General features: G+C 43.0%; 1 protein-coding gene across 1 annotated transcript; it reads right to left on the bottom strand.

Annotated features, from left to right (window-relative positions):
• Positions 1 to 10,348: 10,348 nt before the first annotated feature.
• On the bottom strand, positions 10,349 to 14,688 carry Cetn2 (centrin 2). Its single transcript, XM_042680372.1, has 5 exons — positions 14,583 to 14,688; positions 13,321 to 13,479; positions 12,879 to 13,007; positions 11,358 to 11,495; positions 10,349 to 10,931 (listed from the first exon to the last, which is right to left on the bottom strand). The coding sequence occupies exons 1-5, from the start codon at positions 14,583 to 14,585 to the stop codon at positions 10,842 to 10,844; spliced, it is 519 nt and encodes a 172-aa protein (XP_042536306.1). The 5' UTR covers positions 14,586 to 14,688; the 3' UTR covers positions 10,349 to 10,841.
• Positions 14,689 to 14,690: the final 2 nt, after the last annotated feature.

The following is a 14,690-nucleotide window of genomic DNA, read 5'->3' as shown; positions in this document are numbered from 1 at the left end:
ACCCGTTTACGTTTCCACCACCTCCGCCAATACTTGGTATTTTTATTTCTTTACTTACAGCAACTATTCCTAGCACCTGTGAAGTTGTATCTAACAATATTTTGTAAAATATAAAAAGTCATGCATAAATGTAATCTTTTCCCAAGAAATGCAATCCCACAGAATAAAAGGAGTAAGCTTGTTTCATTGTCGCCACCTCCAAGCTCTTTCCTTTGTGCAGAGAAAACTACTACTAAAGGATTTTTGTGGAAGCTTCCAAACCTTGCTTTCTGTGTGGGAGTGAAAGATGACATTCAGTACATGAATGGGCATTCTGTGAGTAAAGTCATTTTTCTCCCTCTTTGAACCCATTGCACTTGGTGTTCTGTGAAAGACAACTCACTTTTGAAATCTTGCCCTACAGCTTCCCCTGCTGTGGAGAAGGTGGTCTTTGACTGCAAGAAGAAAGCCTTACCGGGAAATGTCACTAGCAACAACTCTGAGATCTGCTTCATAGGGAATGCATTACCTTGGTCAGCCACCTCAGGCCAGACCTGGGCTAAGCCGCTCCTGTCATGTATACCCAGAACTCTTCATGCTTTCTTTCTGTGAAATTGCCTTCTTTGCTCTGAAAATTTAAAACAAGAATTAGAAAAAAGAAATATTTCTCCCTTTTGAAGAAAACAACTGTGCAACCGTCCTAACGTAGAAAACAAGCCATGCTTGGAACGCGATTGCCCTCTGCTGGCTGAATTTGTCAAAGGGTCTCCAGAAACAGAAGCAACATAAGAACTAATGTAACATATAAATACTGTATATTTTATACTGTATGTCAATATACACCCTATGGAGCATAAAATTATAGAGAGCTATATATTAGGAGGAGCTGGCTTTCGCAATTATGGAGCCTGGTGAGACCTGAGATCCTTACGGTGAATCAGGAAGGACAGCTGAGAATTCCTTTCTGAACCCGGCAGACTTAAGACCCAGGAAGAGCTGAAGCTACCATTTAAATCCAAAGGCAAAAAAGAGATGATGTTCCAGTTGTTGGCAATCAAATTCCTAAGCAAGAAAAATTAAATAAGCACATAAACCAAAAGGGAAGGGGAACACCTGGTATCTTACTTTCCTGCTCAGAACCCCACAATTGCTCCCCATCACCTGTAGGTCATCACTGTTACCTAAAGATTTTATGAGGCCTCACCCACTCCTTGCCTCTTTTTTTCCCAGTGCTGCCTTTAAACTCATGGCCTCGGGCTTGTTAGGATGATGAGCTACCACGTGAGCCACACTTCCAGCTGTATGTTTTGCTGGTTATTTTTCAGATAGAGTCTTAAGAATTTTTCTATCGAAGCTGGCCATAAACCATGATCCTTCTGCTCTCAGGCTCCTGAGTAGCGAGGATGGCATTGTGAGCCACCAGTTCCTGGTGCAGTTCCTTTGTGCTGCATCACATAGACTTCTCCATCGTTCCTCACTGTGCCAAGATAGTTGCTGCTGTCTTAGGACCTCTGTACTCGCTGTTCCTTCTGCCTGGGTACTTTTTCTTCCACTGTGCATAGTACTTCACATTTTGTCTCAAATGTCAGAAATTCTAGGTGTCCCCTAACCACTCTGCCCCAAACAGCATCTTTTTCTCCTTTCTTATCCTTCATTGCCTTGAGCTTGTGTCTATCTCCACTAGAATAAAAATCTATGAGGCTTTAATTTTTTATTGGCAGGTCCACATGGGAACAGGTGCAAAGTATTTATTGGGGAAATGAATAAATGAATGAGTGAATGAATGAATGTGAAAGATAAAAGGAGAGAATGGACCTAATGGTATATAAAGCCCACAAACGTCGGTGTGGATAATTAATTTCAGAAAGGCTAAAGCTGAACAAGAACTGAGGTTTTCAAAAACCGTTGAAGACAGAGACATAACGTGTCTATGGAAGGAAATGAATGAGCGATTTCTTGGAAGAAAATAAATCCTTTTTCACTGGTATTTTTCCTTCAAGATTGATCTCTGAGCTAAAAATGTGGAAGGGGAGAAGGGAAGGGAAGTGGACAATTCAGGCACATGATATGATTGTTGGGTCCCAGAGCCCTCTACATAGGTACAGAGACCGTATCACAGACACACATTTCTGGACACAGAGTGGCCCAGGAAGCAGGAGTCTCAAGCTCCCCGGCATGAGACAGAGCTACCTCACTGAAAGAACTGGCAGAGCCATGACAGCTACAGGACTCAGGCAGCACCTGTGAGGACAGAGAATCCCAAAACCACATTCCACTCCCCAAACACATGCTGCACATGCACACCCGTACACACACACACACACACACACACACACACACACACACACACACAACCTATGGTACAATTCTGTGACTTTGCATATTTTTCTTCATGCTCAATTCCAGGACAGTTGTCTCAATTTAGAAAGATTTTTTTGAAGTCTTTGACCAAATCTGGTGAAAACTGCCCACCTGCACATATCACAAGTGTGTACATGATTTCAGGAGGCATAAAAACCTCCATCTACTGGGATCCCTGATATATATATATATATATATATATATATATATATGTGTGTGTGTGTATATGTATGTATAAATGTAGATCACAATGGTATGTTAATCATGTAACTCCTGAACCCTACAGCTGAAAGGTGGCAGTCATAATTCTGTTTATTGTTTCAACAAATATTAACTGAATGCCTACTATGCAGCTAGGCTTGTTTTGTGTTCTTTTTTAAATACGCTTTTTATTGTAAAAATACTGTACAGAGGGGTTACAGTTACATGAGCCAGGTAATGAGTCCATTTCCTATCGAGCATTGTTTCCTCCTCCTTTGTTTTTCCCTTACCATCCCTTCTCTCCCCACCTCCCCAACTCCTCCCTCCCCCCCACAAGTTGTAAAGTTCGTTTTCAACATAATGTCTTGCACATCTCATTGTTACAATAGGTCAACTGTATCCCTATTTAAGCATTTTGTTTTTTCCCTTCTCCTCCCCAAATTAGAAAAGTGTATTACAAGATTCAGGGCACCAGAATCAAATACAGTGAAAACAGGGCTTATGCCACGGGGGAGGAACATACAAAAGAAACAAAAAAAAAAAAATCACACAGTATTTGATGTTGGTATAATTTGTGGAGGGGAAAAAACCAATTGTTTAAATAGGGATACAGGTGGACCCATTGCAACAATGAGATGTACAAGACGTTATGTCGAAAAACAAACTTTACAACTTTGGCATGGGGCGGGGAGGCGGGGGGATGGGAAGGGATGGGAAGGGGAAACAAAGAAGGAGGCAACAATGCTTGATAAGAAATGTACTCATTACCTGGCCCATGTAATTTGTAACCCCTCTGTACTGTATTTTCACAATAAGAAATTTTAAAAAAAGAAATGTACTCATTACCTTGATCATGTAATGGTAACCCCTCTGTACAGAATTTTCACAATAAAAAGAAAAAGAACAAATAGAAAAAAAATCACACAGTACATTATGTTAAAAACAATAGCTGGGAAGAAAAAAACCATTTGTGTCCCTGTCTAGGGGTTCATTTCACTTAACATCACTTTATATGGTCATATGTACATAGCTTTTGATCTTTTCTGCTTGTCCTAGACATATACTAATTATTGTAAATAAGGAAAATCATGGGACCTATGTTTCTTTGGGCCTGGCTTACTTCACTTAATATAATTTTTTCCAAGTCTTTCCATTTCCTAACAAATGGGGCAATATCATTCTTTCTGATGGAGGCATACAATTCCGATAGATAGGTAGATAGATAGATAGATAGACACACACACACACACACACACACACACACACACACACACACACCACATTTTCTTGATCCATTCATCTACTGAGGGGCATCTAGTTGCTTCCATGTCTTAGCTGTGGCGAATAATGCTGCAATAAACATAGTTGTGCTGGTAGCTTTAGTGTGGTCTTGTTTGTAAACATTTGGGTAAATGCCCAAAAGTGGGATTGCTGAATCACAGGGGAGCTCTATGTGGAGTCTTTTGTGTTCTTTAGACATACTTGCTCATGCAGTTCTCACAACCGCACTTGAGATAGGTTTTATTACATTAATATCCTCCCAGTAGGAGAAGTGAAACAAATAAGGGTATCATGCTTCAGGTAACTTTCTGGGGGTCACTCACTAGCAGCAACGGAGCCAGTAAGTCCTGCTGCCCCACGATGCCTCTCACAAGGTTGGTGCTTGTTCATTCGTAGGGCCAAGCTCTTCTGAAAGTATTTCTCTTAAACTACACATACCAGGTGGAAACAATAAACTCCACCCCTAATGGAATCCTGACACTCTGCTACCCTGCCTCTACTTATCCACCTTTCCCAGCCATTACAGCACACCTTTTGGACCTATAGTTAGAGGAATTGCACACGTATTTTCCTACACGTAGCATCTCATAAGGAAGTGATCTACACATACATGTATCAGCTCAGGCACTAAGTCAAAAGAAGAGTGTTTGAGCAGTGCTACTGTGTACCCCCAGGTGCTCATGGATCTACTCCTGCCCAGGGGGCGGGGGGGGGGGGGCAGGGGGAAGCACTTCCAGTGGCCATGGAGCAGGATGTTTTGTAGCACAGATTCCCATTCCATTTTTGTTTCCTTGGCATTTACTGCATTTATTTCTGACAAGGACACTTCTGGGAACAGAGGAAGTTTTTCAGTAATACAAACAGATTGTATGAATTTGCTGACTGTAGTAACAAAGTACCACAGACTTGAGGTATTTTATTTTCTCACAGTTTTGAAGACCGAATGTCCAAAGTTGAGTCATGTGCAGCATCTGTTTCTAAAATCACTTCATGATCCAAGACAGCCCAGGCTGTAGGGTGGAGGAAGTAGGAGGAAGAGGCAAAATGTGCTTGCCTCTGTCTTCCAGGGATGATTGCATAGAATGCCACGTGGATGACACACACTCATCTGCCATGGGCCAGTCACATGGTTACACACTTCACCGTGGGCAAGCTAGAGAGTGTTGTCTTGGTGCTCAGCTGCCCTGTGCCCGGAGAAACCTAGTTCCACAGGGAGGCACAGTGGATGACTGCAACGGAGACGCCTCTTCTACCAACCGTCCTGTCACTCCACCCCGCTCACCTGCTTGCTCAGATCACCCTCCTGAGCAGGCCCCTCCCTTGATGTGTGTGTGTGTGTGTGTGTGTGTGTGTGTGTGTGTGTGTGTGTGTGTGTGGCTGTCTTCCCCCTGGGTGTGTCTCTGTCTCTGTGTCTCTGGGTCCAAATTTCCTCTTTTTGTAAGGACAACCAGTCTACCCCCATGAGCTCATGTTAACTTGATCACCTCTGTGTTTCTAAATATGGTCACATCCTGTGGTACTTGAGGGCTAGGAGGACTTCAAGATATGGAGGCCACAATTCAATCCATAACAAGGGATAATTGTCAGGAACAAAGAGCTAGAAAAGGCTAAGAAAATATTACAGAATTAACAAGTCCTTGGTATAGGAACAATAAACTGAGCAAATGGCTCAGCATGATTATAGGTGGAGCATTATTCCAGGTACAGAGCCTAGCCATGAAGAAATGAAAGGCACACTGGCGGCCCTCCCTTGAGAAATCTTTAGGGGAAAGCCCATGCAGCAGGTAAATAACTGCATAAGCTCCACGTGCAAACATGTCACTGGATTCTCTTTTAATTAGACTCAGTAGGGCATTCTTCCAAAAGAGCAGTCATTTCATCAGTACTCACTTCTCACAGCCTTTGCCAAAGGGTTCCCAAGCCACCAGCTTCCCCTCACAGCCACACCTTTTCCAGCAGACTCCAAAGCTGCGTATGTACCAGGGAAGATTCATCTATCTATCTATCTATCTATCTATCTATCTATCTATCTATCTATCTATCTATCTATCTATCTATCTATCTAATTTCTATGTATCTGTATATATCTATATATAGAGAGAGAGATACAGATACGTAGAGATATATGTCTTGTCAGGCACTGGTGGCTCATGCCTGTAATCCTAGCTACTGAGGAGGCTGAGATCTGAGGACTATTGTTCTGCCCCAGCAGGAAAGTCTGTGAGACTCTTATCTCCAATGAACCACCAGAAAACCAGAAGTGGAGCTGTGGCTCAAGTGGTATGGTAACATAGTACCCATGAGCCAAAGAACTCAGGAACAGTGCCCAGGTCCTGAGTTCAAGCCCCATGACTGACCAAAGAAAAAATGTCTTGATTAGTACAAATTAGTGGTACAAAGGGGTTTTCACTGTGCTATTTACAACAAGCACATGATGTATTTGGATTAAATTTGTCCCATCTAGATTACTTTTTTACCTCATTCCCCCCCCCCCCCCTCCGCCGCCGCTTTTCCCTTTCCCCCTCCTCTTACCCAATGCCAACCACAAAATAAAAAGCAGTCTTCCTTTAGGATGACCCATCTTAAACCAGTGGTGAACTCCAAGAGGAGTCAGTGACATTACCTCTCGGTTTCTCTATTCTAGTACCCCATCTAGTGGCAAGTGATATATTTGCAAGACTATCATCTCCGATTTCCAGTTGAGAAATCCTCTGTTCAAACAAGGAGTTCTGAATAGTGTCCTAAGGAGAGAAACAGGTTTAGGGGAAAGATCGGGAATAATGCTTCAACTGAGAAGTGTGCATTTAGAAATGAACTCTAAATCCAGGCCAATACACATAGGCAAGGACAATGCATCCCAGATAGGGGGAAAAATAAAGAAAAACAGGCCAAGGCATCACCTGTGGCCAGGAGTGGATTGGTTTTGCCCAGACTGGCAGGTGAGACCATCACTTTCTGTGCCTGACATTGGCCACTCCTTTACATCTCACAGAACCCGTTTTTCACATGAGCAAACAGAAACTGCTGTTTGGAGACTCAGGTCCCCCAGTATGTCCTAGGACAGTAACACTGATTCACAAATGCAATCAATGACCACAAATCACCTTTTTTCTTTTTGGTACTACTAAGGATTGAACTCAATAGTATCATTCTTTTTTGTTGTTGTTGGTCGTGGGGCCTGGACTCTGGGCCTGGACGCTATCCCTCAGCACTTCGGCTCAAGGCTAGCGCTCTACCACTTGAGCCACAGCGCCACTTCTGCCTTTTTCTGTGTATGTGGTGCTGAGGAATGGAACCCAGGGCCTTGTGCATGCAAGGCAAACACTCTATCACTGAGCCACCTTCCCAGCCCCAAGAGTATCATTCTTGCTAGGCTGTGACCTCAGGTTAGTCTTCCCAAACCAACCATTCCCACCATTCTCCCTAACTCTTATCTGATCCAACCCCAGATCAACTGACCTTTGCTCTCTTGAGACCAATCCCCACACCTAACCATTTCCTTGAGCTAGCCCCATATGAACTGCCCTTGGCTTTTTCTTCCTCTTCCCCATGACCTCCCTTCATTGCTCTGTTCTGTCCTGCATGAACTGATCCCATCACCGTCTAATCCCTTCCTAGTCCATGTTTCCCTCTCCCTTCTCTTCCTAACATTCCCACTTGCTTCTGTAGATGCAGCAGCACATACACTGATCCTGATGGCTGCTCCTCCCCCCACTCTCACTACATCTCTCTGCAGGGATGGGCCTTATGTCTGCCACTGTATCCCATCTATCCTTTCTCTCTTAACATTCTCTACATAAGGTGACCTCAGCTCCTTCCCTATCAATACACTCCACTCCCCTACAGGGGTCTTTTCTGCCTCCCCATAAGTTGACACCACTTCCTCTTTCTCTCCACCTTCCAGATCCTTTTACAAGTCCCTGGCCCCACCCCATCTCAGCTGACTCACGCTCTCTCTGTCCCTATTTTTCTCCCCTGAGCAACTGCAGACCTCGCAGAACAGCTGCTTGGCCGAACATGGCGAATGCCTTATGCTTGTTATTATTTTTAGGGATAATGTTACTTGAAATCCTCCTACCTCCCTCGAGAGATTCCAGAGAGACTCTATTTTGTGTGTGGGAACACTAAGGAGGACAGAAGAATGTTTTCGTTTGTTAATTAGCTTCACTTAGCCATTCCACAATGTGGATATTATTCAATAATTATTTTGTGTAAAATAAATGCACAATACGTCTACATGTTCATTAAATACAGAAATTAATTTTTAGTAAAATGTTCCTAGAAGGCCAGGCATCAAGTCATGCCTGTAATCCTGGCTACTCAGGATGCTGAGATCTGAAGATTGTGGTTCAAAGCCAGCTCAGGCAGGAAAACGTCCTAAGACTCTTATCTCCAATTAGCCACCAGGAAGTCAGAAGTGGAGCTGTGGCTCAAGTGGTAGAGTGCTACCCTTGAGCACGAAAGCTCAGGAACAGCACCCAGGCCCTGGGTCCAAACCTCAGGACTGCACAAATACTGTCCTTCACTTCTTTCCAAAGTCTTACAGCATATCACAGGATTCTTTTTTTTTTAAAGCAATATAACAAAGGTCATATCCTCCCAAGAAATGCTGCCAACTGCCCTTGGAGACAATAATCACAAAAGTTTCATGGACCTACATTTTCACAATAAAGCTCATATGGTAACCCTAACAGGCATGGCTCAAGAGGTGCTGCCTAGACAGCACCAGACTCACCAAGAAAATGTAAATGAAAATGTTGAGGGGCTGGGAAGGTGGCTCAGTGGTAGAGTGCTTGCCTCGCATGCATGAGGCCCTGGGTTCGATTCCTCAGCACCACATAAACAGAAAAAGCCAGAAGTGGCGCTGTGGCTCAAGTGGTGGAGTGCTAAACTTGACCTGAAGAGCTGAGGGACAGCGCCCAGGCCCAGAGATAAGACCCCACAACCAAAGACAAAAAAAAAAAAAAAAAGTTGGGAGGCGGGTGCCAGTGGGTCATGTTTGTAAGCCAACCCAATTCAAACAGAAAAGTCTGTGGGTCTCTTATGTCCAATTAAGCAGCAAAAAGCTGAAGTATAACTGGGGCTCAAGTGGTAGAGTGTTAGCCCCGAACAAGACAGTTAAGAGAAGCTGGGGTGCTGATGGCCCATGTCTGTAATACCACTGGAGATAGTGGTTCAAAGCCAGCTTGGATAGGGAAAAGTTCGTGAGGCTCTAACCTCCAATTAATCACTAAAAAAAAAGCTGCAAGTGGAGCTGTGGCTCAAGTGGTAGAGCACTAATGTTGAGGGGAAAAAACTTAGGGACAGAGCCTAGGCCAATATATGTAATTGCTCATTTAAAATGTTGTTTTATATTTAGAGACACACACATATAATTGTTCCTCTGAAATTTGTATTTATCTAGCTTTTTTTTTTCTTAGCTAAGTCAAGCAGCTCTATCCTGTGAGGACTTGGATTCCCTTAAAAGTTTGAAACCTGATTTGGTCCCTCTTCGTATATGGATGAATGCATATTGCATTGTTCATTTTCTATTCCTCCTTGCTTTCCTTGTTGCCCACTCTCACGTGAAGCACACTTGAATGCCATCTACCTGGGCTTCTCTTACAGATAATCTTGTGCGGGGCAGGAGGGCAGTTGGACAATGTCCCTTTCTTTTCCAATATACCAAATTTATGATACTGTAAGTGAATAAACTGATGACTGCCTGAATCCTACCCACTATTACTCTTTACATTTTGCCACTACTTTGACTATATCAGTTAGGTTTAGGTGGAATGCAAATTCTAGTTTTACAAACCTACAAGTGCCCAAAGCAAGAATTATTTCATGCCAAGGGAATAGCAAAAGATTATTTCTTTTTTTGTATATGCTATTTTAAATCTACCAGGATGCCCTTGACACAACTATTTAGATGAGGGCTGGGAATATGGCTTGGTAGATAGCTTGCCTACCATGCATGAAGCCATGGGTTCGATTCCTTAGTACCACATAAGCAGCAAAAGCCAGAAGTGGTGCTGTGGCTCAAGTGGTAGAGTGCTAGCTTTGAGCAAAAGAAGGTCAGGGACAGTGCCCAGTTCAAGCCTCAGGACTGGCAAAAACAAAAACAACTATTTAGATGAATTCAAAGTCAAGGATAAAAGAAAATTCAGCCTTAAAAGCCAGTTGCTGGTGGCTCATGCCTAAGCCTAGTTACTCAGGAGGCTGAGATCTCAACTATTAAGAAGATGAATTCAAAGTCAAAGCTAAAAAGACTTGGCCTTAAAAGACAGGAGCCAGTGGCTCACACCTGTAATCCTTGCAACTCAGGAGGCTGAGATTTGAGCCCAGTTTAAAGCCATCCCAGGAAGCAAACACTCTGAGACTCTCATCTCCAAGTTGCCAGCAAAAAGCTGGAAGCGAATCTCTGGCTCATGGATAAAACATCAGTCTTAAGCAAAAAAACTAAGAGACAACACCATGGTCCTAAGTTCAAGCCCCAGTACTGGCACAAAAACAAACAGAAGAAGAATACTCAGCCTTCGATAACTAAAGCTTAAACTACAGAAGTTTTTATTTTTAAGACAGGATAAATAACATCAACACACCCAAATACCATAGCAAGAATTCACGCTATTTTATAAAAGACAAAACTGCAGTCAGGTATCAATTAAAAACCAGAACCACTGAAAAATGACCACTGTTTGGGGTGACACTGTCTATGTGCTTGTCTCAGGTATGCTGTGGCTGCATCCGTGTGGAAAGGCATGACAAGAGTGAAGCAATGCAGGTGAAATGGCAAGTGGTCAAACTTCGAGACCCTTTTCTCCACTTGAATGTGCTTGCTTTCTGCTTTTAAAAATCAGCAGGTCGTTTTACAAAGAACCTTAATATCAAAGAATACTTTCAAAAGGCTAAAAGACATTTAAGGTCATAGCTAAAGTTGTACAGTAAAGTCTGGAGCGGGGAGATTAGGTTGTCAAAAGCCAGATTTCACACAATGGCAGGCACACGTGCTTGTGATAGAAAAGAAGACACTGATCTTAATAGAGGCTGGTCTTTTTCATAATGCGTAGGAATTCTTGCTCATTGACCTCTCCATCTCCATCCCGGTCAGCTTCATCAATCATTTCCTGGATGACAGTAAGGATTAAGCTTAGATTAATTCACAAACTAAACTAAAAGATGATTATGGAATAAGCATCTAAAAATGCTACGTGGAGAGATGATTATAGTTCACCAAATGTGGATCTGCCACCTTTTATAATAGCTCACTTCCAGAAAAATTAGCGTAAACCATGTCATACAGATCAATTTGAAGCAAGCCCCCAAATCACTTTAACAAGAGGGATTTCTGAAACCTCAAATAAGTTCATTTGCAAATTTATGCATTTTTCTGGAAGCAGGGCTTAGGTTTGTATGTCTCACAAAACAGAACTGTCAGCTGAAGGACAAGTGGACTGTAGCTTTCCTTCAAAGAGACACTGTCAGTAGAGAAAGTGTAATTCACAAAAGCTCAAAGGCAAGAATTCTGAGCTGTACATCAAGGCATTACAGACCTGCAGCTCCTCATCAGTCAGGTTTTCACCCAACTCCTTGGCCACCCGCTTCAGATTTTTGAAAGATATCTTCCCAGTTTCATCGTCATCAAACAACTTGAAAGCTTTCAGGATTTCTTCTTTAGTATCTTTCTCACACTTGAACAAGTGAAACACAAAAATCCTGAGTAGTGAACAGCAGTTACTCATGGCCTACAGTGGCTCCTCCCACTCCAATCCCTCCATCCTCTCATTGTCAACGGGTACCTCAGGTGTAGACTAGGACAAATGTTCAGAAGCCTGGTAAGTCAGGTTGTCCACTCCATTCTAACATTTTTTCCCTCTCTACTGACTATCCCTATCCAGGGGGAACAGGTATGTGCTTGATGCATAAGCATTCAGTGTTTAGAAATAAGAATGAGGGCTCATTTTTTTTTTTGGGGGGGGGGGGTGGACCAAAGTACCATGGGGGAAAGGCAGGCCTCTTGCAACTACTGCATCATGGCAAACCAGGGTTTTGCTTTTTAGTGTGCAGCATTAGATATCACTAAGTATTATTAGGTATTACTAGGTGTGTCCACTAGCTGCCTCTCTATCTCTTTCTCTTATTCAGAAATTTCCCTAGTTCTGAAGCCAAGAAGGGACATACAGAAGAATTACTTTCTTGGATGTACTCCCTATCATATCCCCAGTCCTCTATCAGCACACAGTCTCAGTGATGGCCGTCATGATATAGGTCACAGGAGAGCAAATATCATCCATGGTAGAATAGGAGGTCAAAGTCAAAATTATGCAAACTCAGAGGTTAATCAGGAACTATGGGCACAGAAATGGAGGGACAAAGGGTGAACAAATGCAGCAGTGGTACTCACTGGACACTATGTTGAAAATGACAATTTGTGGGTAAGGTGGGAGGGAAAAAACTGGGAGAGAGTGAGAGAAGGGGTGACACTGTCCAAAAAGAAATGTACTCATGACCTGACTTATGTAACTGTAATCCCTCTGTATATCACCTTTACAATAACCATCAAAAAAGAAAAAATGAAGGGCTCTGTCTAAAAGACTATATAAAACAAAAAGATAGTGGAATTTTGTATAATATAGAAAAGTAGGCAGAGTTATAATTGGGGAAAATACACATTTAAGTGGATGAAGCTGGGATCCTGTTTGAGCAGAGAGGAAGCAGGGAGGGAACAGAGCAGGTGTTTTCCTTTTTTGTGTATATACCAGTACTGGGGCTTAAATTTAGGGCCTCCAGCTTTCCCTTCACTTTTTACTTCTGGCTGGAAAAAAGCCACAACTTCCACTTCCAGCTTTTTACTAGGTAACTGGAGATTAGAGTCTCACCAACTATTCTGTCCACATTGGCTTCACACTGTGATCCTCAGATCTCAGTCTCCTAAGTAGCTAGGATTACCAGTTACCAGTGCCTGGCTTACTTATTTAATTGCAGAGAACTACTGTGAGCAATTCTGAGTTCTATACTGAGGCATTACAGCTTGCAGCTCATCAGTCACATCTGTGCTCACTTTGCTAACTTACCATTTTCTGAGTCATCACAGTCAAGAAGTCACTGAAGTTCATTTTTCCTGTCCCTTCTTTATCAATTTCACTTATCATTTTCTTTATTTCTTCTTTCTTGGGCTCAAAACCAAGAGCCCTCATTGCCACCTACAATGAAAACATATCCCTCTTGATAAGTACATGTAATTCAAGTAGGAGTAAAGGTGACCATGGAGGATATAAACCCAGAATCTGATAAAATGATAAAAAAAAAAAAACAACAGGTGGGGAATGCCCTAACACTGATCGAATTTGGTGCTTGTAATCCAGTTTAATACTCTGAGGTAAGTAAAGACAGGAGAACAGCATAGTACCTGTCCCATGGTTACTTTCTACAGGGAGGAGAGTGAGAACAGTGCAGGAAGACAAGGAAAAGACAGAGGAAAGGAAAGGCAGTAGAGTAGGAATGTGTATAGCTTGCCTTTAGTTCTTTAACATCAATGGTACCAGTTCCATCAGCATCAAAGAGATCGAAGGCTTCCCGGATTTCCTGTTTTTGCTCTTCAGTAAGCTCTGGTTTGGGACTCATCCTTTTACGCTGGGCACTTGATGTCACGTTTGTCTTCTTAAAATTGGAAGCCTTTTGACATAATACAAACATATGAGGAGAAAATAACCTAATATAGTCCTTATTTATTTATTTATTTACCCAGTCCTGGGGCTTGAATTCTAGGCGTGGGCACTGTCCCTGAGCTTCTTTTGCTCAAGGCTATCATTCTACCCGTTGAGCCACAACGCCACTTCTGGCTTTTTCTGTTTATGTGGTAGTGAGGAATCGAACCCAGGGCATCATGCATGCAAAGGCAAGCACTCTACTACTAAGCCACATTCCCAGCCCCTAGTCCATATTTTATATGAGTTACCAACATCCATATGTATTTTTAGAAGAATGCATAGTAATTTCAAATGTTTGCTAAACAAGAGGGATAGCAGGTTTTACAATGAGTCCACAAATCTCGATTCTCTGGATTTTTTAAATGATTGTTTTCAGAAACAAGGGGATCCCTTACTGTTTTTGAAAAGCATCGCGGAGGAGAGCTAGCCACGGGACCAATTGTAGATAACTGGAGAGAACAACTCTTCCAGTTCTGGAAAAGTCCTTGCAACGCCCACTCCGTGTTCTATTTACCATAAAGAAATCTGACTTTCCAATTAGTTTAAAACGTGGCCAAAAGCTACTGACAGGTAAGTCAGCATCAAGGAATAAAACCCGATCTGTTTAGTGCCCTCAAGTCTTCTCCATTAAGTTTAAAGCATCTCGTAAGTGACCGTATGTAAATTGCAAAATACACTTAACCACAGAACATAAAAAAAAAAACAAAAAACTCCCTCCCAGCTCTGTACGAAAACTTAAGGCAGAGGGAGGCAGCCCAGAGGCCAGGATCTCAGTGGGATCACGGCCTAAGGGGAACTTAAGTCTTCTGCGAGGGGGTTGGGTAGGCCAGGAGAGTCCGAGGGACCGCTGGGGGATAGACTGTGGGTATACGGAAGACAGTGGCTCAGTGTAGGCCCAGAAGAGTGTTTGGAGTCTGTAGTTTCTACCCTCCCCTTCCGGGATAGAGCCCAAAGGAAGGTTTGGCAAGCCAAAGCCGATAAAGACGCAGGGAAAGAAGGCATGACTGCATTGGAGCCTCTAGAGCTCAGGATCGCCGCGCAGAGAGCAAGAGGGAACCCAGCACTCACCATGGCCGAAGGAATCTGCAGCCGGTTGTTACGGCAACCGCGTACACGCTGACTGGCGCTTTTCCCACTGCCCCGCGCGCGTGCGGCCCCGCTGCCATTGGTTTAAGA

The sequence above is a fragment of the Dipodomys spectabilis genome, unplaced genomic scaffold, assembly GCF_019054845.1.
Source record: "Dipodomys spectabilis isolate Male_0828 unplaced genomic scaffold, ASM1905484v1 ptg000060l, whole genome shotgun sequence".
Lineage (NCBI taxonomy): Eukaryota > Metazoa > Chordata > Mammalia > Rodentia > Heteromyidae > Dipodomys > Dipodomys spectabilis.
Note: the sequence above shows the minus strand (reverse complement) of the source record. Positions and strands in the feature narration are given on the sequence as shown.